We start from the raw sequence: 23,452 nt of genomic DNA, 5'->3' as shown, positions 1-23,452 counted from the left end.
ATAGTACTGCTTAAGTTCAGTTATGTCTTCAACTTTTTTTCTTGATCTCATCTTCTTTATTGGTGAACCAGGTAATTCTACCTCCAGGAAAAGCTTTTTCTTCCTCTCATTTACTTTTAAAAATCATCCTATGGACTTACTCATAATAATGAACGTTTTAGTTATATATTGCTAGGCAACATTTCAAGGCATAAAATGAACCATCTGAATCCCCTGAAATCAATGTACAGCAAGCTGGACAATGATGTGTGGCAGGGAATAGGGTTCAGGAAATGATGTTGAAAATGGATCATAGGCCTATCACACCTTGACTATACCCACTTCTCTGAGGCCAAGCTGAGCTGGGCCAAGTGCCAAAGGCAGGCTCCACAGTATAGGAGACATAAGGCATACATATTACAGTCAAGTTTTATGTGGTGGCCACATCCTGACTCCAAGATCCTCCAGGAAGGCCTATCTCTTGATGACCTAACTTGGAATTCTTTGTTCCAGGATAAACTTAGATATCAATGAACTTCCAAGTTAAAACGACCTAAGATAGGTTTTCTAGTAAGAAGAGTTCATTATTGTTTACATGTCTGATTTGTCTCCCTGACTTGTTACAACAGCAAATGCTCACTAAAGGAAGGACCTAGCCCTTTCCTACAATCACCAGAACCTACACAACAACTCCAACTTGCTGGGGAAGCAACATATATTTATCAGGCTTTACCAGATCCCAAAGTTGTGCGGCGTCAGAACAAAGGCAAAGATCTCTCCTCCTAAAATCAATGATCACAACATAGTAAATATGCTACTATGCACATCTGACCAAGAAACTGAATTGCATATATCAATATTGTGAATGTAATTTCATTTATCATCTTTTTCCGGGTGCCTAGCTTGAAACTATATGGAACTATATTCTATGCCTTTTTGCTCAGACTTTACTTTTATTTGCTGCTCACTTTTTATCTCTTAGAGCTGACTCTGGTGCAACCACTGGGACTCCAAACCCTGACAATGTACTCTGGTTTGATCTAACACCCCAGGCTCTGGTTTCAAGTTTTGAGCCTCAAAAGTCATAAAAGCCACATGTCTATTTTCTAAAAGTGGCCTCCCAGCTACTTCACTAGATTATACACACTGTTCCACCTCTAGCTCAATCCCCAGTATTGGCATACCTTCCACGGAAAATACATTCCTTGCTTTCCCCATACTGTCATAATTGGGCTATCTCAGAAAACAACTAAAACTTTCACAACTGAAGCAAGTTCAAGTGAACTCATCCCATTAATAATGTTAGTAAACCATCAGATTTAATGGTTTATTTTAGCCTTTTCTAGCTAAGCTTTGGTATTGTTGGGTTAGAGAAACTAAGCTGATAATACTGATGGGCTTGAAGCAAAAATAAACTAGAGACAGGTAGAGCTGATATGATTTAACACCTTAAAATAACAGTTATGGTGCCAAGTGACAAAAGCAAGTTTCAAATTAGTAAATAGGTGTTAGTTTAAATACACCTACATACCCACTATTTTGAAACCTGCTTTTAGACATGCCTAGAAAAATAATACGGAAGAACATACTCCAAAATATCTGTGTAATAGAATTAAGAGGGAAAGTAGCCCTTTTATTTTCCTATGCTATCTGAAATATTTATAATGATTTTAAATTCTTTTATAATCATTAAACACAGATAGTCATTTCAATTCTTTAAACTTCTCTCATGGCTTTAAATTAAAACATAATTTCAGTTAATTTGGAAAAACACTATAGATAATTATGTTTCACAAAATATGTCAAGTAGAGGAAGAATATTAATTATTCTTCCGAAGACTTCCACCTGAATAAACTATTTGACAAAGAATATTATGCCACAAGAGAGCCAGGATTAGTTATAAAAGGATCTTTTTGTAATTTAATGTTTGGCTCTGATTATACTTTTGAATAGGAAAAACATATGGGTTAAGGGTATTAGTATAGAAAATTGGGTTAATTAAAAGCAATGATGTACAAAAAGCAAAGTTCATTCCCGCTAAAATTAAATGCAAAATACTTGAATTATGAGTCCAATAATTTATAACATCATGTAAGGGAAATCCAAAGTAGTTAAATATAGTATATGTTACATGTTATATAGAGATCAGCAAGACATCACTGTGTCTCTACAGCTATTAAAACTCCAATAAATGTAATTAATTAAAACTCCATGTCAAAGAATCCTTTCTTGGCTGGGCACAGTGGCTCACATTCATAATCCCAGCACTTTGGGAGGCTGAAGCAGGCAGGATCGTTTGAGCCCAGGAGTTCAGACCAGTTCCAGACCAGTTCCAGACTGGGCAACATGGCAAAACCCCATCTCTACAAACAAACAAACAAAAAAATACACAAAAAACTTAGCTGGACATGGTGGCATGTGCCTGTAGTTCCAGCTACTTGGGAGGCTGAGGTGGCAGATTCACCTGAGCCTCAGAGGTTGAGACCAAATGAGCTAAGATCGCACCAGCCAGGGCATCGGAGTGAGACCCTGTCTCAAAATTTAAAAATAAAGAACATTGAAAAAAATCATTTCTTCAATGGCATGCATAATTCTCCATCATACTCTTACCCTGTGCAACAAATTTCAAGAATTGGTATAGAAGCACTATCTCTATTTCTTCCCCTCCAACTCCTTCCTCAATTCAGTTCAACATGGCTTCTGCATCTCTCCTTGAAAAGTTTTCACTTAAATGATCTATGACTTTTCTCCATGCTCCACTGGATTCAAGACATATTTTCAGTCCTTTCACTGTTGACCAATCTGTTTCCCTTGGCTTCAGTGACAAAGCACTACCTCTTTATCCACCTTCACAAACTCCACTGTTGATTGCTTCTCCTGTGTTAACCTCTTAAGTGCTTAAAGTTCTCTCTCTTTACTCTTGCCCTTTTCTTTCATTCTCTTGTCTGTAGGCATTATCACCTATAAACATGTATCCCAAGTTCCAGAAGCTCAAAGGCACCTCAAAATCAGTATGCCCAAGTCTGAACTCAGTTTCTTCTCCCTAAATCTGGTCATTTTCCAGGGTATTCCACCTCAGAAACTGTTACCACAATCCGTCCTAACTGGAAAGCCAGGAGTTATTTTTGCCCCATCATCTATTACTAATCCATCACCAAGTCTAATATATCTTATTTTCTCAACCTCTACAAAGTTCATGCACTTCTATCTCAACTGCAACCAACTTTATCCTCCCTAAACCTCTGCAATAGCATCCTAACATTCACTGGACCTACTACAACATATTTCCAATATTGTAGGCAAAATGAAAATAACAAGTAGCTTGATTAAATATTCGGTTGGCCCAGACTGTTTTGCATAACAATTTAACTGTAATATTTTATATAATGATATATAATAATATGATTTAACTATAATATTTTAAAGTTTCAGTATCTCTTCCTACACATGCATACACACACACATACACATACTCCTTAAGATTAATAGTCAACAGTCCCCAGTGAATACTTGATCATAATATAATCCAACTCAATTGATTCAGTTTCTAGCTGACCCTCAGCCACTTGTTTTGGCCAGTCACAATGAAAATGTCTTTTCTCCTCTCTTAACAATCGAAGCACTATTTATCTTTAGAGACTAACATTTAAAAAGAACTGGGTCACTCATTACACTGCTTAACAGCCTTATTTTACTGGTTATCCCAAGTAACAGTACAGCAATTATACTGCATGTAGCACCCTATCACTTGAGAGGCACTAATAAATATTAAGCCAGATGTTGCTAGTATATATCTATGACCAGAGAAGATCCAAATAAATAAAACAGAAATTTATAAAAATAATCACTGCTTTCAATATTTCTGATTAAAATGTAACTACACATTGCCATTGCTTTAATACATTAACTGTAGCTATCAGGAACTTGAAAATAGGCAACTAGTTATGATACCTGCTGAACTCTACCCTAGAAACAAGATGGATACCTAATACAATTATTTTTAAAGTCACACATAAATCAAATATCTATTAATCATACAGTAATTGGCTAGGTTTTAATGCATGAATAGAAACTCCACAAGGGCAAGAATCTTTGTCTTCTTTACTTATATATCTTAAGCACCTAGAAACAGTGCCCTGCATATAAAGGCATTTAATACATTTTTGGTAAGTGAATGAATATAATTATGAAATGAAATTAATATCTCAATTACAAAAGCTAAACAAAAAAGAATTTTTTTTTAGAAGCAAACATTCTCACTGAATTTAATAGGATCAAAAAAAGCCATGGACTCATCTAGTGGATTTCCTTTGCTTTCAAAGAGGATTTTCTTGAAACTACTTAGGCATGTAAGAACTCTACTTTTAAAGGTGTCTACTGGGGGATAAAATTTCAAAGGGAAAGAGTTATTTCTAACAAAAACAGCAGAAAAAGCAAGAGATGAGGGGGATAAAAGTCATTGAATATGACCACTGAAAAGTCACCAATGGAATTAGAGAAATTTTGATAGGAGGTGGAAGTAGGTGGCTATTAGATGAGAATATGACACCAGCAGCATGACCCATTTGAAAAAGTTCTCTCCAGAAAAGGAAAGAACTACAACCGAAATTAAAAGATGAGGTGGCATCAAGAAAGGTTGGAGATTTCTCCATCCCACAATAATGAGAAGAACTAGATACGGAGAAGTTATACGACCTACATTAAGAAATGTTTCAGGCCGGGCGCGGTGGCTCAAGCCTGTAATCCCAGCACTTTGGGAGGCCGAGACGGGCCGATCACGAGGTCAGGAGATCGAGACCATCCTGGCTAACACCGTGAAACCCCGTCTCTATTAAAAAAAATACAAAAAAAAAAACTTAGCCGGGCGACGTGGCGGGCGCCTGTAGTCCCAGCTACTCGGAGGCTGAAGCAGGAGAATGGCGTAAACTCGGGAGGCGAAGCTTGCAGCGAGCCGAGAACCGGCCGCCACTGCACTCCAGCCCGGGCGACAGAGCGAGACTCCGTCTCAAAAAAAAAAAAAAAAAAAAAAAAAAAAAAAAAAAAAAAAAAAAAGAAATGTTTCAAGAAAAAGGATAGATTAAAGGTCATTATGAAGATGAAAAGCATACAAATTCTGAATACATTTTCCCACTCTGATGATAAGTAATTAATAGCCATGAAAAATACAGTTAAAATGCCTATTAAATAAGTATCAATTTTATCTTATTCAATAAAAGAGAATGACAGATTTGAAGGTGATTTTACTTGATGTAATAATCCAATACCCAATTTTTTTCCTCCAATGTTCACTTAGTCTTTCTGGTTAGAAAATCTTCTTGTATATTCTTCCTGAAAAAAGTTAACTTATGGCTAAGTATTCACAGTGAGCATTACCTTTTTTGTTGTCTTTAAACTTTTTCAAGTTTTCCATGCATTTCAAAACCTGAAGCAGTTATCCAGATATTATTATTTCTAATCCCTTAAATAATTTAAATAATAGTTAAATCATCATTAGCATTCTGAATATATTCAACATATAAAAAAAATATTGCTACCACTTTTAGTTTTGGTTTTACAAGGTCTCCCATCATAAATGATTTTTCTTTCTCTCTCTCTCTCTCAACCTTTCTTTCTTTAGCTCATGTGCTATTTTCATGTAGCTATTTCTTCAATACACCTTTAACTCCAATCTGCTTTAAAGACCTCCAGTACTGAACTTTTTATACAGTCTGTTCTTAGTTTTCTTTTCTATATTATTTTTATTTTTTCTAATGATTTCAAATTAGTATTGAAATATTTTTCCTTTACATCTTTCTGATAGTGTATTTAATTATAAGAATTCTGACTTTATTCATGTTTTGCTTGTTTAATAGAATGATCTAGCTATTTAAGGGTAAGTTCAAAATATTTTCAAACACATTTAAAATTTCACTGAGTATATATATTGTCTCCTCACTTTAAAAAATATTTCCACAAAGCACAAAGTGTAGGACTCCACATGACAGGTGCTTTACCTACATAAATCACAAAAAAAGTCTGTATGTAAATGCCTACCTATTTTTCCTGAGACTTAGGAAATCTCTAAATCGAATGTTTCAGAAAGAAATTCTGAGCACAATTAAAAATATTTGACAATCCTTGTACAAAAGACATAGTAGTTTAAACTTCTATAGTTTAAGCAAATGTTACCCTTTCCATATCATGACATAATTATAATGGCCCAAATAAAAAAAAATTTGAATTGTAAAAGATGCAACAAGTTTTCTAAAGGTCTAAGAATCAATTATCTTAGTTTTTTAAAACATTTCCCTCAGACCTTTAAATAATTTCCTCAAGTCCATTAATAAAAATATTATTAGAAATATTTTATTTCTGAAAAAAATGTACACTGAATTTCGGCTGAGAAACTCTGTCAATTCTACCTCAAAAGTCTTTTCCCATTTGGAGCCTCCTCTCTGTACACAGGGTCTGTGAGTTTGGTAAAAATATCATCAACCCATGCAATTACCTCCCAATTTGTTTCCTGTTAATCAATGTTCTTCCTACTCCAATATTACCTTCCCCTCCCCCACCAAAAAAAAAAAAAACCCAATGGGATCGCAGCTTAAAGAAATTTGTTAGATATTGTCTTTATTGAAGTTGGGCAGTGGGCGCAAGAGGCTTCATCGTATTATTTTATTTCTGTATACATTCAAAAATGTCCATTGGGTCTACAATGCTTTCAGAAGGATTTATTGATTATATGACAATTTTCTGTTTAAAGGTCTACATGCCTCTATAACATGGTAAACCTTGAGGGTAGAAACTATGTTTACTCATCTTTAAATCAGCAGTGTCTGTTAAAGTCCCTAAGAAAGAATAGATGATTAAGATTTAAAAGTTGAATGAATGAATGAATGAATGAATGAATGACTTGTTTTACAGGAAAAAAAGTGGTCAAGAAATGTGAAAACAGTCTCAGTGTTTCAGTTACTTTGTTAAATAATCTCTTATGAGTATGCATTCCCACCCACATTGATTATAAACCTCAAAGGTAGAAACTAAGTTGTTTTCTATGTATCTCTAAGAGCCTAAGATGATGCCTCATAAATTTTCATTGAAGCGAGTAATAAATCTTGCATTTTAGAAACTGAGTGGAGATCTCTATTTGGCTATTTATTTAGTCATCAAAAGATTTTGTTTTCTTACCCACCATAGTGCCATTCTCATAATCTCTCTTTAAAATCATGACCAGAAGCTTCAAGTACTACCTGGGCAAGGGTATCAATTTTCCTAGTTTATCCATTCACTCACTAGAACTTCTACACGCTCTTATAAAAACTAATCTAGGCCAGGCGCAGTGGCTCACACCTGTAATCCCAGGACTTCGGAGCCCCAGGCAGGCAGATCACGAGGTCAGCAGTTCAAGACCAGCCTGGCCAACATGGTGATACCCCATCTCTACTAAAGACACAAAAAATTAGCCAGGTGTGGTAGCCCACACCTGTAATCCCAGCTATTCAAGAGGCTGAGGCAGGAGAATCGCTTGAACCTGGGAGGCAGAGGTTGCAGTGAGCCTAGATCGCGCCATTGCGGTCCAGCCTGGGTGACAGGGTGAGACTGTCTAAAAAAAAAAAAAAAAAAAAAAACTATTCTAGCAAGGTACCTATATTTATAGAAATGGCAGCCTGGCCACCTGGTTAAAAACGTTCCGGCTCTAATGGCCAGGCACGGTGGCTCACACCTGTAATCCCAGCACTTTGGGAGGCCAAAGTGGGTGGATCACCTGAGGTCAGGAGTTCGAGACCATCCTGGCCAACATGGCAAAACCCCATCTCTACTAAAAATACAAAAATTAGCAGGGTGTGGTAGCACATGCCTGTAAATCCCAGCTACTTGGGAGGCTGAGGCAGGAGAATCACTTAAACCTAGGAGGTGGAGGTTGCAGTGAGCCGAGGTCACCATTGCACTCCAGCCTGGGCAACATGAGTGAAACTCCATCTCAAAGGAAAAAAAAAAAAAAAAAAAAACAGAAAACACACACACACACACACACACACCCTTCTGATTCTAAAACAAGAGTGGTTTAGATTCAAAAACTGGCTCTGTCATTTACTTGACAAGATCATGGGCAAATTACTTACTGGCTGTGAGATCTTGAGCAAGTTACTTACTTGCTGCCATTATGTTTTCTGTATTTTTACACTAGCTACCTAACATAGCTATGCCTCAGTTTTCTTATCTCTAAAATGAAGATATGATAATACCTACCTCAGAGAGCCGCTGCAACAATTAACATGGAGAGTGCTTAGAATAGAACCTGGCACATAGTAAGTACACTGAATTGTCAGTTATTACCTTTGTAGCCACGCCTGACCTTTCCTTCTGTTACAATGAGCTACCTCTGCTTCCAAATTCAACCCCTCCACTAGTCAACATATACATCTTTTCTTGCCTATTCATCAACTTATCCTATAATTATGTCCTCTTTCTCTGACACTATCAAGTTTTCTCTGTTACATCCTTTATAACAACATACAAACATGCTATATTGCCCATTTAATAAAAAACTCTCAACCCACATCCACTTACTAATGTGTCCTCATTTCCTATCACTCCTTTATAGCAAAACTATTTTTAAGAGCTATCTATATCTGCTGATTTCCAATCCAGCTGGGCTTTCATTCCTGCCTCTCCATTGAAACTGTTGTTAGGATCACCAGTGACACCTAAATTGTTGAACCCAGTGGAATTCTAGGCTTCACTGGACTTCACCTATCAGCATTTGATTACTGTCTCCTTCCTGATAGACTTAGTTTACTTGATTTTTATCTTTATTGTCCTCCTACCTCACTGGTTGTGCTTTCTTGGGCTCCTTTGCATGATCCTTCTCATATTTCCAACTCCCAAACACTGGAGTGGTCGAGGGTGCAGTCTTTGGATGATGTCATCATCTAAACTCACTCCCTAAGTAATCTCACCCATTTCATTCTAACAGCTTTAAAAACCATCTATATACTGATGACTCCCAAACTCATATTTCCTTCCCTATCTTTTCCTTGAACTCAATGTTATATGAAAATCACTAATGGACATAGTCACTTGGATGTCTTAAATGCATCTCAACATCTCCAAAATCTTGATTTTATCCTCCAAATCTCTCTTCTTCTATATTTGAGTAAACAACAAGTCTTCTAGTAGCTCAAGCCAAAAACTCTGACATCAGTGGCCAGTTATTTATTTTTCTCAGGCCACACAGAAAACACAAGCAAATACTATCAGTAGTCTCTTAAAATACATCCAGAATCTGATTGCATGTCACCCTCTGCTACCAGCATGGTGCAAGACATAATTATCTCTCCCCTGGATTATTTACAATAGCATTCTACCTGTTCTGCTTGCTTCCATCTTTGTTCCCTTTTAATCCATTTTCACTGGGCAGTCAGAATGATCTTTTTAAAATGTTTAAATCAAAATATCTCACCACGACATGATCAAGACACAAATTATTCAAGTAACATTCCCAGGGTTCAAGATGCAGCCAGATATAAGATAAATGAATCTGTGCATAATCTAATGGAGAATATTACAACTTAGATTTCTTAAAACACTATATAAGATAAAAATAATTACCAAATATAGATCCAAATATAGATATATAAAATGTTCATAAAATTGGACCGAAATCTGTAATGGTGAGAGATATTTCATTCAAAAAATCGGTCAATAAATAAGAATTGAGCACCTACTATACTCTAGGAACTGTAGGAGATGTCTCTAAAACAACGGTGACTTTAAGGAGGTCATGTGCATTTGACATAACTTTGCAGGATAAGAAGAGAAAAGTTAGTTAAGACAGAGTTACCTATAATAAATACTACAAAATAAAGAGAGAAAAATGAGTATGCAAGGTATAATGAAGGAACTGTTGTGACAGGAGAAAAGAACACACTTCAAATAGCCATCTATGTATAAGACATAAATTTCCTTTTTTTCCTCTTTTTTCTTTTTTAGATTTAGTGATACTATTCTTGCTTCAGCACCTACTAGCAGTTAAGACTCTGGGCTTTCTTTCTTTTTTGCTGTTTATTTAAGGCACAATTTATACAGAGTAAAATTCACGTTTTTAGTATACAATTCTGTGAGTTTTGACAAATCCATATAGGTGTGTGACCACCACTGTAACCAAGATATAGGATAGTTCCCTCATTCCCCCCATACCCAAATTCCCTGGACCCTCTTGTAGGCAATACCACCAGTCCTTAACAACTATTGACATGCTTCCTATGACGACAGTTTTGGCTTTTCCAGAATATCATACAAATGGAATAACATAGTATTAAGTCACTTGACTTTGGCATATGTCACTTAACATGATACACTTGAGATCCATCAGTTGTGATGTACATCAGTTCATTCTTTTAATTGCTCAGCAGTATTCCATAGAATGAATATATCACAGTTGGTTGATACATTTACTTCTGAAGGACATTTGGGTTGTTTGCAGTTTGGGGTAATTATGAACAAGGCAATCATAAACATTCCCATATAGGTTTTAATTTCACCTTGGTAAATACACAGCAGTGGGATTCGAATTGCTGGGTGGTATAAGAAGAATCTTCAACTTTATAAGAAAATACCATGCTATTTTCCAAAATGGCTGCACCATTTTGCATTTCCACCAGCAACATATGAAAGTTGCAGTTGCTATGTGATGTTTTCAACATCTCCACATCCTTGCCAACACTTGTTATTATCTGTCTTTGTGATTATTGACATCGTAGTGAGTATGAAGTGGTATCTCACTGTAGCTCTGATTGGCATTTCCCTGATGGTTAATGATATTGAGCATCTTTTTATGTGCTACTTGGCCATTTGTATGTCTTCTTTAGAAAATGTCTCTTTAGATTGTGTGGCTCTATTTCTGAACTCTCTTTTCTATGCCACTAATCTCAATGTCTATCCTTGTATCAATACTCTTTTGATTACTGTAGTTCTATAGTAAACCTAGAAATCAGGTAGTATGTCTTTTCATTGTGCTCTTCACTTTCAACATTGTTTTGGCTATTCTAGTTACTCTGCCTTTCTATATAAATTTTAAAATCAGCTTGTTGGTTGCTACCAAAAAATCTGCTGAGAATTTTATTGAAATTGCACTAATTTTAAGATTAGTTTGGGAATAATTGAAAGCTTAACAATATCGACACTTTCATTCCATGAACATAGTATATATCTTCATTTATTTCTGTCTTCTTTGATGTCTTTGATTATCGTTTTCTAGTATGTCAAAGTATATATCTAGCTCACAATTTGTTAGATTTCTGTCTATTTCATGGTTTTCTTTTATGGTGCTTTTTTGTTTCAACATTTCTATTTTCAATTTTTCATTGCCAGTATATAGAAATGAAACTGATGTGCACATATTGATCTTGTATCTTTTAACACTGTAAAACTCATTTATTAGATCTAGGAGTTTTTGTTTGTTTTGTAGATTCCTTGGAGTTTTCCACACTGACAATCACATCTCTGCAAAGAGACAGTGTTATATTTTCCTTTCCAATCTTGTTTGCCTTTTATTTCCCTTTCCAATCTTGTTTGCCTTTTATTTCTTTTTCTTGCCTATTACACTTGCTAAGACTTCTAGTACTATGTTGAGTAAGACTCATGAGAGTAGATATCCCTACCTTATTCCCAGTCTTGGGATGTGACATTCTTAAGTTAGATGTTAGCTGCAGGTTTTTCATAGGTATCTTTTATCAGGTTAAGAAAGCTCTCTTGTATTCCTAGCTTGCTGAGACATTTTTTTGTTTTTTGGTTTTTTAAAATCATGAATGAATGCTGAATTGGGTCAAATGCTTTTTCTGCATCTATTGAAATGATTATATGGTTTTTCTTCTTTAGCCTATTGATATAAGTGAATAACACTGATTTGTTTCCAAATGTCAAAGCAGTCTTGATTCCCAAAATATGTCCCACATAGTCATGCAACATTATCCTTTTTTAAGTTTACATATTATTGGATTTGATATGCTAGGACTTGTTGAGGCCTTTTTAGTCTATATTCATGAGGGGCACTGGTCTGCAATTTTCATTTTTGTAATATTTTCATCTGGTTTTAAGAGCATGGTAAGCAAATGACATAAATTAGCTGGAAAGTATTGCCTTCTCTTTTGTTTTCTGGGAAGTTTATGTAAAATTTATATACTTTTTTCTTCCTTCCTTCTTTCCTTCTCTTTCTTTCTTTCCTTCCTTCCTTATCTTTCTTTCTTTTCTTTCTTTCTCTTTCTTTTTTCCTTTCTTTCCTTCCCTTTCTCTTTCTTTCTCTCTCTTTCCTTCCTTCTCTTTCTTTCTTTCTTTTCCTTCCTTCCTTTCTTTCTTTCCTTCTTTCTTTCTTCCTGCCAGTCTGTCTCTCTCTCTCTCCTTCCTTCTTCCTTTCCTTTCCTTTCCTCTACTCTTTACTCTACTCTACTCTACTCTACTCTACTTTACTTTCTGACAGAGTCTTGCTCTGTCAGTGGCTGGAGTGCAGTGGTGCAATCTTAGCTCACTGCAACCTCCACCTCCTAGGCTCAGGCAATTCTTGTGCCTCAGCCTCCCAAGTAGCTGAGATTACAGGTGCACACCACCACACCTGACTAATTTTTTTGGTATTTTTAGTAGAGACAGGGTTTCACTACGTTGGCTAGGCTGGTCTCAAACTCATGACCTCAAGTGATCGGCTTGCGTCGGCCTCCCAAAGTGCTGGGATTACAGGCATGAGCCACTGCGCCCAGTCTTATTATTTTTTTCTTAAATATTTGGTAGAATTTGTCAGTTTGGCCTCAAATTTTCTCTACTGAAAACTTTTTAACTATAAATTCAATTTTGTCAACTAATATAGGACTATTCAGGTTATTTATTTCAAGTAAGCTTTGGCAATTTATGACTTTCAAGTGTTTGTCGATTTCACCTAAGCTTCTAAATTTATAGGCAGTGAGTTGTTTATAATATTCTTTTATATCCTTGTAATGTCTGTGATGATCTGTAATGATGTAGCCTCTTTGATTCTTGTATCTGTGTTTTCTTTCTCGTTTTTCTTGATCAGTCTAGTTAGATGTTTATCATCATCAAATATATTAATCTTGATAAAAATTAGCTTCAGTTTGACTGATTTTCTGTAGTGTTCTTCTCAATTCCATTTATTTCTATTCTTATTTCCTCACTTCTGCTCTCTTTGGGTTTTTCTCTTTTTTCCTAGTATCTAAAGATAGAAGCTTAGATCATTGACAGACTTGTTTTCTAGTATAATATGCCATGAATTTTAAATCTATTTTGAAATAAGAGCATGCAAAGGCAAAAAAGAAAAGCATAATTTTTTCTATATTAAATTTTGTTTATCGTTTTAGAATATTAACTACCATGTAGAAAATATTATGAATAAATAATTGAAAATCAAAAGAAACTTGATTGATAAAAAGCCAATGTCTGTCTCTACTTCCCTTCCCAACCATTCTCACCTTGCCATTTCTCCCAATAAGCATGTGGACTTTTAACTAAATTTCATCTAAGAACCAAGAAAGTGAGATGTTTGTACATATTCTCTTAAATGAAAGAGCCCAGAGTGTTATTGTAAATTCCTCATGAATGGTGATATAATCCCAAACCATAAAAAGACAATAAAAATTAAGGTATTTTCTCAATCTAAGGGCTAGGAAAAAGAAAAACAAAACACACAAAAAAACTTTGCAAACATTATTCCATTTCTGAAAGACAAAGCACGCATACATGAGCAAGTTTATAAAAGCTTCACTGGAAAAATGGAACCCAAAAATGTTAAATAACTTGTGCAAGCTACCTATCAAGTTAGCACTACAACTGGAACTCTAATTCAGTTCTGAGTTTTAGCATAATGTATTTTTCCCATTAAACTATATTCCCCTTCCATAGATCTTATCAAGTTGAAATTATTTTGCCTTTGGGAGTAAATTATGGACAAGAAGAAACATCTTATCCAAAGAAAATTAGTTTCTACAATACCTATATATAGATCTCTAAGAGCTCTTTTGCTGATTAATTTCAACTGGAGTATAAGGTATTAGTTTTAGGTGTCATGTATTTTGCTATACTAGAAAGAATGAATGTGTTGGGCCGGTAAAAAGTAAACACACAATTATCAGTAATGAGAGATCCAGTAAGAAGGGAGCCCTTGTTTTATGAAGTGACCACAATGGAATACTATGCCTCTGTTCTTGACCAGAGAATCAGGGAAAAATAAATTCTGGCCAGAGAGTAGAGCTGCCGCAGGAGACACGTTGCTTATTTCTATGGTGCATGGAGGTCCATGTAAATTCCTAAGCCTTCCCCCAGCAAATAACTTGAAGTGAGAAAGGAAAAACCATGTAATAGTAGAAGCCAAGCCGTGGTATCAATGCATATGCTACCATTCTATCCACTGCTGTCAATCACATCCATATGGTTGGACCATAAATGTACACTTTCAGACCAAAGATGAAGAAGATTAGGAAAAGTTGTTGGTGCTGTTTTTCATTTTTTTTCCTTATCAGTGTTCCTAATAAATAAATCTCTATCTAAAAACATTGGATATTAAGAATGCCTAATTCAATTGGCCCAGATAAATGGGTAAATGAGAATTAGACCCAGCTTTTGCCCTTTTGTAGTCATTTACCCACTGCCTATCAACTACAAGTCCACCCTTCCATATTCTGCTCAAAGATATAAGGGCCGAGAATCTGCAGACTACATATCCCAAACTCCTTTACCCACTGGCTTCCAGGTTAGATTCTGCCCATGAGTAATAGACATATACAGGTGGAAGGTAGAAGAATGGAAGAAGGAATTCCATTGCCAGCACCAGCTATACCATAACTCCTGAAAAATACTAATTCTAGCCAGGGCAACAAGTACCAGCACCAATGATGTGGTTCTCCCCACCTGCTCCGATACCCAAGATCTGGATATCTCTTCAGAAGTGTGGAACTAAACAGTTGTCCCCTGCCCTGACAGTTCCTTCTAAACACTAGCTGCTATGAGCATCCTCATAATTCTAAGCAACCAGGATGCAGCCCTCCTCAGAGATTCCTGCGTCAGCTCCTCAGACCTCCTCTGAGTTCCTAGATTCTGGTAACAATATTTCTTTCATTTTATTTCTCCAGTCCTATAGGCCATAGCTATTTCCTACTACTTGGGTCACTCCAGTCATAATGTCTCCTTTCTGCTCTCTCAAACTTCTAACACATTGTAAGCCAATTATCTGCATTAAAATGCTTCTGTTTTAAAAGTTTAGCATGCTTCCTGTTCCTCAGCCTGGACTGAGACTGAGAAAGTCACCTGCCTCTAACTAGAACACACTCTCCCATCTCACTTCCTGCCGCTCTCCATCCCCCATTGAAATTGTCCTAACTCAGGACCATCTAAAAAGAGAACTGTTCATCTTAAAGTAAAGTAAGAGAGTAACCCTAAATAAAACAGATAAAAACATATGAGATAAATTTAGATTTAGGTGGACAATGCTTGCAAATGAGTAAATTAGATCCTGGATATAGTGTGGGGTAAAATTGTATAAGATTTTTGAAATGGACAAAAAGATTACTGAACATCATTTCAGTGGAATGGCTGGAACACCTGGGAATTGTGTGACAACACAGAAGTGTGTGCCTTTGTCTTTCACTAGGCTAGTTTACAACTCTCAACATATATAACATAATGGCAATGCAAAGTTTACTGTCCATAGCTATGCAAAGGATTCCCATTCTTGGTAGTGCAAATGAATTGCCAGGTAAAGAAAATAAATCTCTAAATCAACTCCTTATTTTGACTGGCTCTAACACCTTACTGGTGCCCCATGTGAAAATAAAACCTAAAAGCTATTGGAACAAAAAAAAAAACAACAAAGAAAAAACCCTTTAAGTCTTGAGAGAGATGTGACTGCCCAGACTTTGTAGTCTCCCCTGGACTACCTGCATGCATGTAATCTGATATGCTTATTCAACAATAAATTGAATTTCTATGTCTATATTCGTATGGGGAAGTATTTTGTTGGCAGGATTTTTTCATTACACCGACATATGATAGTCCTTTTAAAAAATGTATTTAAAATAAATATAAAGAGTACTTAATATAATAAATATAAACAGAGTACTTTTTTGTAATTCCACATAAAATACATCAAAATGTAAAGTAATAGTTTTAGTCAGAAAGAATGAAACAAGCTGTGTCAGTGGTAAAATGAGAAATTCTAAACTATACAGCCTATTTTAGTGGTAATAGACTTGGTTTTAAAAAAAATGTAACCCTTTAACAGTAGACATTTAAATGCCTTGGCAATATAGCATAAAATTGACTCTGCTAAATGATGTGAAATAATAAGACAAATAATAAGGTCTGAGTGAAATAATAAGACAAAGACATCTTCTAAAAGCAAGTTAAATAGAACCGTGCTTGGGGGGAAGACCTAGCCAAATATAAAGAGTATCTATAAAATATATTTTGATTTTTAAGTTTTTAAACAACATTAAGATATTAAGATAGATTTTAATATTAATCCTTTAAAACCTATTTTAACACACAGATTTTAATACAACAAATTAACATCAACTATGTAAATGTAACATTTTCAGTATGAAAAATAAAATTTTACCATTTTCCTAGCAATTCTCCCCAAGAATATAAGATCTTCTCAGGACAATCCTTAGACACATCACCTGTTCCACTTGAGAGTTCATTATCACTGTCTGCAGAAGAAACGCAAACACCAACAAACATTACTTTATATATTACAGTAGATACTTTAAATATCATAAAACAAGAAAAATGACTCTGTCTAACAAAACAATCTTCTTTTTACATTATTACACGCATTGCAAAAATAATGGTAAGAACTTTATTAATCTCCAGTGCCTAGATATTTTAAAAGAACAAACTTTTATGAAAATGTCATATACAGTTTACATAACATGAAATTGAAAATACCTACAAATAAATAGCTATATCCAAAGAGTAATGTTTAAAAGCTAGTGGTGGCACAAACTGGTAATTTCTATACGGTGTTCTACGCGACAGATATTCTCAAATTTTATTAATGGGACCAACAAACATAAAAATTAAGGGTAAAACATATATACCTAAACATTACACTGAGAAACATATATATTATGACATGAACATACAAACAACCAGAAATGTTATTAAAAAAAAAAAATAGTTAGGTTTCTTAAGATGTATTCGTAACAAAAAAAAAAAAAGATATTTTTAACTAGAGGAAAATTGAAACTGGCCTTTTTATATGGCAATTTTACAAAACACCTCAAAATGTAAAAGAATATGGGTTGATTTACAGTTTATAATCAGTGGTGAAAATGACCAATACTAAACTCTATAAACCTTTTAAGCAGTAGCAGAGGTAGTAGAGAAAAGAAAGAAAGAACAACAGATACAATTTACCTATTATAAAATATTCTTTGACACAGTACTACATAAGAAAAGGCTGGAGAAATACTATCGGAATAAAATAAGATAGCTGAAAACCTATCTGGCAGATAACAAGTACCAAACTTTTATCAACACTGTGACAGTACAATGGGGATTGGCATTGAGTGGCTCCCACAGGGATCTGTGTTAAGAACAGTATTACTTAGCAAACCACAAAATCCAATGATCCAGTATTAATTAGCATACCACAAAATCCAATGATCCGAGTATATGCAACATCAGAAAACATTAATGTAATAAGTAATGGTTTATTTGGCCAGGTTAAAACATTAGGTCATAGCCATACAAAAAAGATTTGATGACATATTTAATAAAATATAACCAAAATATGTCCACATACAGAGACAAATGTTTCATCATCTTTAAAGCAATACTAGGTAAATAAGAATTATAAGGGACATTTAATGCAAAAAGTGAACATCATTCCTGTAATTAAAATGAAGGCAAAGAGAGTACACACTAGCATAACTGTTCTAGAAATACCTCACATAAGCAACTGTATGAAGCTTGTAATAAGTTCATCATGAAAATAACAGATATTCTAAAAGTTAAAGCAAATGAAATATTACTACTATAGAAGTAATATAAACAGAAACAACTGAATGACATAAATGGAAACAACTAAAGCTTTAGCGTTACAATACCCTGAGGAACTATCCCATGTAAACAACTATCTTTTATAACATTTATAATTTTTTATTTAAACTGAGGCACTTTTTACAGTGAAAGGACACTATTAAAAATTATTCCTGGTCAAGTGTGGTGGCTCAGGCCTGTAATCCCAGCACTTTGGGAGGACAAGGAGGGCTTGAGCTCAGGTGTTGGAGACCAGCCTGGGCAACATGGTAAAACCCTGTCTCTATCAAAATTACAAAAAATTAGCTGGGCATGCTGGCATACTCCTGTAGTCCCAGCTACTCGGAAGGCTGAGATGGGAGGATCACTTGAGCCCAGAAGGCCACGATTGCAGTGAGCTGAGATTGTGCCACTGCACTCCAGCCTGGGTGACAGAGTGAGACCCCATCTCGAAAAAAAATTATTCTGGAAGACAGGTTAAACTTAGACTATGTCATGCAAACAAGGACTGATAATTGGCCCACTTATAAACTATTACCAAGTATAGGTACTTATAAATTGGTATTCAATTAAGCAGGATCCAAGATCATCCCATCTAATACTTTATTCTGATCCACAGTAAATAATAATATGCCAAGGTTTCAGGCTATTTGATGATGTTGTACATGCCAAATTAGAGACTAGAATCTAGGAACACAATGAAAACAAAAAAGGGAAATGGAAATAAACATTCCTGGATATCATAAATCTTGATTATAATAAAAATGAGAAAATAATACTGATGACAGAAAATCTTTCAAATTCGTAATACTCTTGCTGAGAAAGGAATTCCTAAGCATAAGAACAAAATCAAAGATACCATTAAAAAGATTTAAAAATCTGACTACCTATAAATTAAAAACATCTATGACAGTATAAGAGTATGTATATTTTTTAAAAGCAAAAAAATTTCTAACATTTGACAAATGGCTATTTTCACTAATATACCACAATCTTACTAATCAACAGAATAAAGAAAAATCCAACAGAAAATTAAGCTAAGGATATCAAGACAGTACAGGTCACAATATGTAAAACATGACTAAAATAAAAATGTTACAGAAAACCCATTTCATTAATCTTTTAAATGCAAATTAAAACAATGAAACATATCTACCAATTACATTGACAGACAGTATAAAAATTGATAGTACTTAAGTTTTCCTAAAAGCATAAGGAAACAGGCAAGAAGGTTGATATTTAAGAACAATCTTTTTGAATTTATTAAGATGCTAAGTTAATATATCATTTGATCAAATGTATCCTCCAGAAACACATACTCCAAAGACATATGTGTAACAGGATTTTTAGTGTATCACTGCTTGTAACAGTAAGAAACTGAACTATCAGTAATCCATCAATATGTTTTACTAGCTAAATTATGGTATATTCAAGAGTATTCCAGAGAACACTATCAAGTAATTTAAATGAATGGGATAAATTGGTCTATGCTGGCAACCACGGGTGGGAGGACAAGGATGCTGCCCGGTAGTCTGCTTGTGTGCATGCATGAGAGGTGGCAGGTCTCCAACTCTGGCCTTCCCCACTGACTGTTCTAGCACCACGTTTCAAGCTGTAAACCAGTTTGGTACCCAATTGGCAGAAGCCATGGTGACCTTGTCACAGCTGCTAAAAGCCCACAGCAACAAAAACCTTGACAAAATTGATATGTCTTTGGATGGTGTCATCAAACCGAATTGAAAGGAAGGAAAAAAGCAGACTTTTCCAAAACTAAACAGAAGACTCCAGCAATTTAGGATGAGAATACAATGGGTACTCCAACAGAATTCTGGTTTTGGTAAAACCAGTCTAAGCTGTAGAGGAAGAGTAATGCCTAGAAAGAGACATCCTCATGGATAATCATTGGCCTTGCAGTTAGGAAATCATCTGGAATTGGAAAAGGAATTAGTCCTATGAATTGTCCATGTCTAAGTGACAAGAATACAAAACACTATTTTCCAGTGTTAAAAAGAAAGGCAAGCCTTCTGAAACAAAATGAAGTGTGTAGGAAACCAGTTGTAAGTCTCAAGAGACCTAACCAGCTAAACAGAAAAAATAACATGACAGCCAATTTTACCAGGAGAGGAAATAAATTAAGACATCAGAAAGACACTTCACAGGTAACTTTTCTTTTTGGAAGAGGCCTGAAGAAGGTTCAGGCCCAGTTGAACACGGAGCAACTGCTAGGTGATGTAGTAGCAAAGAGAACTAGTGAATGCCAGACTTCTATCAGAAACGCAGGAATCTGACTATATCTACTGACAACCCTGGAGCAGTACAATGCCCAGCAACTGAGAAACCATGATTAATTCACACTGCTGTACCTTCATTCTTTAAAAAACAGCAGCAAAAAAATATAAAGAAAGTTCCCGTGGGTGTTTCCCTACAATCTGACATAAATAGTGTTGGAAAACAGACAGAGAGTTTTGAATGAGCAGTTTGGGATCCTGAGAAAACAAAGAGCCACTCTCACATGTAACAAAGGGGGAAGTCACTTTTTAACTGTGGAATAAATCTCATGTTACAGGGACTATTGAGTAACGACTGTGTTTGAAAAAGTTAGAAGAGTTCTTCACAGAAATTCAGAAACTTTACTTCAAAATATTTATAAAGCTAAGTAACACTTATTTTTCAAGGTTTAAAAAAAAGGATAAAATAATGCCCTGAGAGAATAACAGGGAGTATATGTATCTGTTCTTAGACTTCACAAATGGCTCAGGCAGAACCCATTATCTGTTTGACTTCTTTTGTTCCTTGAGCAGAAGAAAATGACAGAAAGATATTGCTAGTGCTGAACTTTTTTTTTTTTTTTGGAGACGCAGTCTGGCTCTATCACCCAGGCTGGAGTGATAGAGCTCTTGGCTCACTTGGCTCACTGCAACCTTCTGGGTTCAAGCGATTCTCCTGTCTCAGCCTCCAAAGTAGCTGGGACCACAAGGGCCTGTCACCACACCTGGCTAATTTTTTTATATTTTTAGTAGAGATGAGGTTTCACCATTTTGGCCAGGTGGGTCCCAAACTCCTGACCTCAAATGATCTGCCCACCTCGGCCTCCCAAAGTGCTGGGATTACAGGCGTGAGCCACCATGCCTGGCCAAGTGATGAACTTTTAACAAGGAATGTGGTTGCAGGAATTAGTCTCAGTTTAAAATGTTGGTGTTTAAAGGCTGTAAATGCATATTTACAAAGTTGTCCAATAGGGCCTTGGAGGAGAAGGTCCAATTTAAAAATCTGAAAATGTGTTTAGTAAATGAAAGTGTAAGAGGAAGTAGTAAGTTGAAGGACAGATAACTGAGATGAAAAACTCAAAACTGAGGTCCCAGGCATACTGTTTGGATTTAGTATAGTCTTGAGTCTAGTGTCCACAAATAATTCTTCAATTGATGTTTAGAAGAATTATAATTATTAAAATGAATTCACTACCCTGGATATTTTGATAGTAAAATTTATAGCCATAAAGTGCCAGACTTCTTACTTGAGAAGTTAAAATGTATAAGCTTTAGAGCTTGCTAAATTAAATAATTTCTAGCTCCAAAGACAAAAATATACTGGTATTTGTCACCAAAAAAAATTCAAAATTTATAATAGAGTTACATTGTAACCTTGTTGTTTACCTTTCACTCTGATTTCTTGTACGGTATAAATTAAAGTTCAGAGGGCAGAGTAAGATTGCAGAATAGAAGCCTACACGAATCACACTCCCACACCCCCTGCAATACCAAATTTAAACAACCATCTGCACACAGAAAAACACTGTCATAAGAACCAAACATCAGGTGAGCAATCACAGTACATGGTTTTAACTTTGTATTACCAAAAGAGGCAATGAGGAAGAATGGAGAGACAGTCCTGAGTTGCTCATACCACCCCACCCATATCCCTCAGCAGCTGCCTGTGGTGCAGAAAGGCAATTTGTGCACTTTGGGGATAAAGAACACAGCAACTGGGGGACGTCACATTGAATTCAGTGCTGCCCTGTGACAGTGGAGGATAGAGCCATCCTAGGTTCAGCTAGCACCCACACACAGAGGGAGCATTTGGACCAGCCCTAGCCAGCAGGGAAACAACCATCCCAACAGATGGAACTTGCTCAGCAAGCCTCAACACTGCAAACTGAAATGCTCTGGGATCCTAGGTAAACTTGAAAGGCGTCTAGGACACAAAGACTGCAATTCCTAGGCAACTCCTAGCACTAGGTGTGGCTTAGAGCTATTGAAATAGGGTGGCATGTGACCCAGAGAGACACCAACTGGCATGGCAAAGGGAGTGCTTGTGTCATCACTCCCCCAACCCCAGGCAGTGAAGCTCCCAGCAAGAAAGTGTCTCCTACTTTCTGCTTAAGGAGAGGAGAGCAAAGAGTAAAGAGAACACTGTCTTGCATCTTGGACACCAGGTCACTCACAGTAGAATAAGGTAACAGGCAGAGTCATGAGGCCTCAATTCCAGTACCCAGCTCCTAGACAACATTTCTAGATACACCCTGGGCCATAAAGGATCCCACTGCCTTGAGGGAAGAACCCAGTCCTGGAAGGATTTATCATCTGCTAACTAAAGAACCCTTGGGCCCTGAACAACCAACACTGATACCCACAAGTATACCATTGACCTTGGGCTCTGAGACATGCTGGTTTCAGGGGTGACCCAGCACAATCCAAAATAAATAAAATTGGAGATAAAAAAGACATTACAATGGATACTGCAGAAATTCAAAGTATCATTTGTGGCTCCTATGAGCAACCATATGCCAATAAATGGTAAAATCTAGAAGAAATGAATAAAATCCTAGACACATACAACCTACCTAGATTGAACCATGAAGAAATCCAAAAGCTGAACAGAACAATAATATGTAACAAGATCGAAGTCCTAATAAAGCCTCTAAGTAAAGAATAACTTGAGACTTGATGGCTTCACTGCTGAACTCTACCAAATATTTAAAGAACTAATTCCAATCCTACTCAAACTGTTCTGAAAGATAGAGGAAGAGGGAATACTTCCAAACTTACTCTAGGAGGCCAGTATTACCCTGATACCAAAACCAAAGACATATCAAAAAAGGAAAACTATAGGCCAATATCAGTGATGTACACTGATCCAAAAATTGGCAACAAAATACAAGCAAACATGAGTTCGACAATACATTAAAAGGATCATTCATCATGACCAAGTGGGATTTATCCCTGGGATGTAAGAATGGTTCAACATATGCAAATAAATCAATGTGATCCATCATATCAACAGAATGAAGTACAAAAACCATATGATCATTTCAATTAATGCTGAAAAACCACTCTATAAATGTCATCATTCCTTCATTATAAAAACCCTCAAAAATGGGGATAGAAGAAACATACTTCCATATAATAAAGGTCAAATATGACAGACCCACAGTTAGTATCATACTGAATGGGG

At 35.8% G+C, this 23,452-nt stretch overlaps 1 protein-coding gene and 1 pseudogene across 2 annotated transcripts in view; one reads left to right on the top strand and one right to left on the bottom strand.

Moving 5' to 3' along the window:
• Positions 1-23,452, bottom strand: part of RABGAP1L (RAB GTPase activating protein 1 like) — a 781,286-nt gene that overhangs the window by 558,094 nt on the left and 199,740 nt on the right. For both annotated transcript variants that reach the window (XM_010367378.2, XM_010367376.2), the window contains exon 12: positions 16,575-16,668. In XM_010367378.2, the coding sequence (XP_010365680.1) occupies positions 16,575-16,668 (94 nt within the window). The remainder of the gene's footprint in view (positions 1-16,574; positions 16,669-23,452) is intronic.
• LOC104665541 lies at positions 19,622-20,553 on the top strand (annotated as a pseudogene).

This window comes from Rhinopithecus roxellana, chromosome 8, assembly GCF_007565055.1.
Source record: "Rhinopithecus roxellana isolate Shanxi Qingling chromosome 8, ASM756505v1, whole genome shotgun sequence".
NCBI classification, from domain to species: domain Eukaryota; kingdom Metazoa; phylum Chordata; class Mammalia; order Primates; family Cercopithecidae; genus Rhinopithecus; species Rhinopithecus roxellana.
This window is presented reverse-complemented; position numbering and strand designations above follow the sequence as displayed.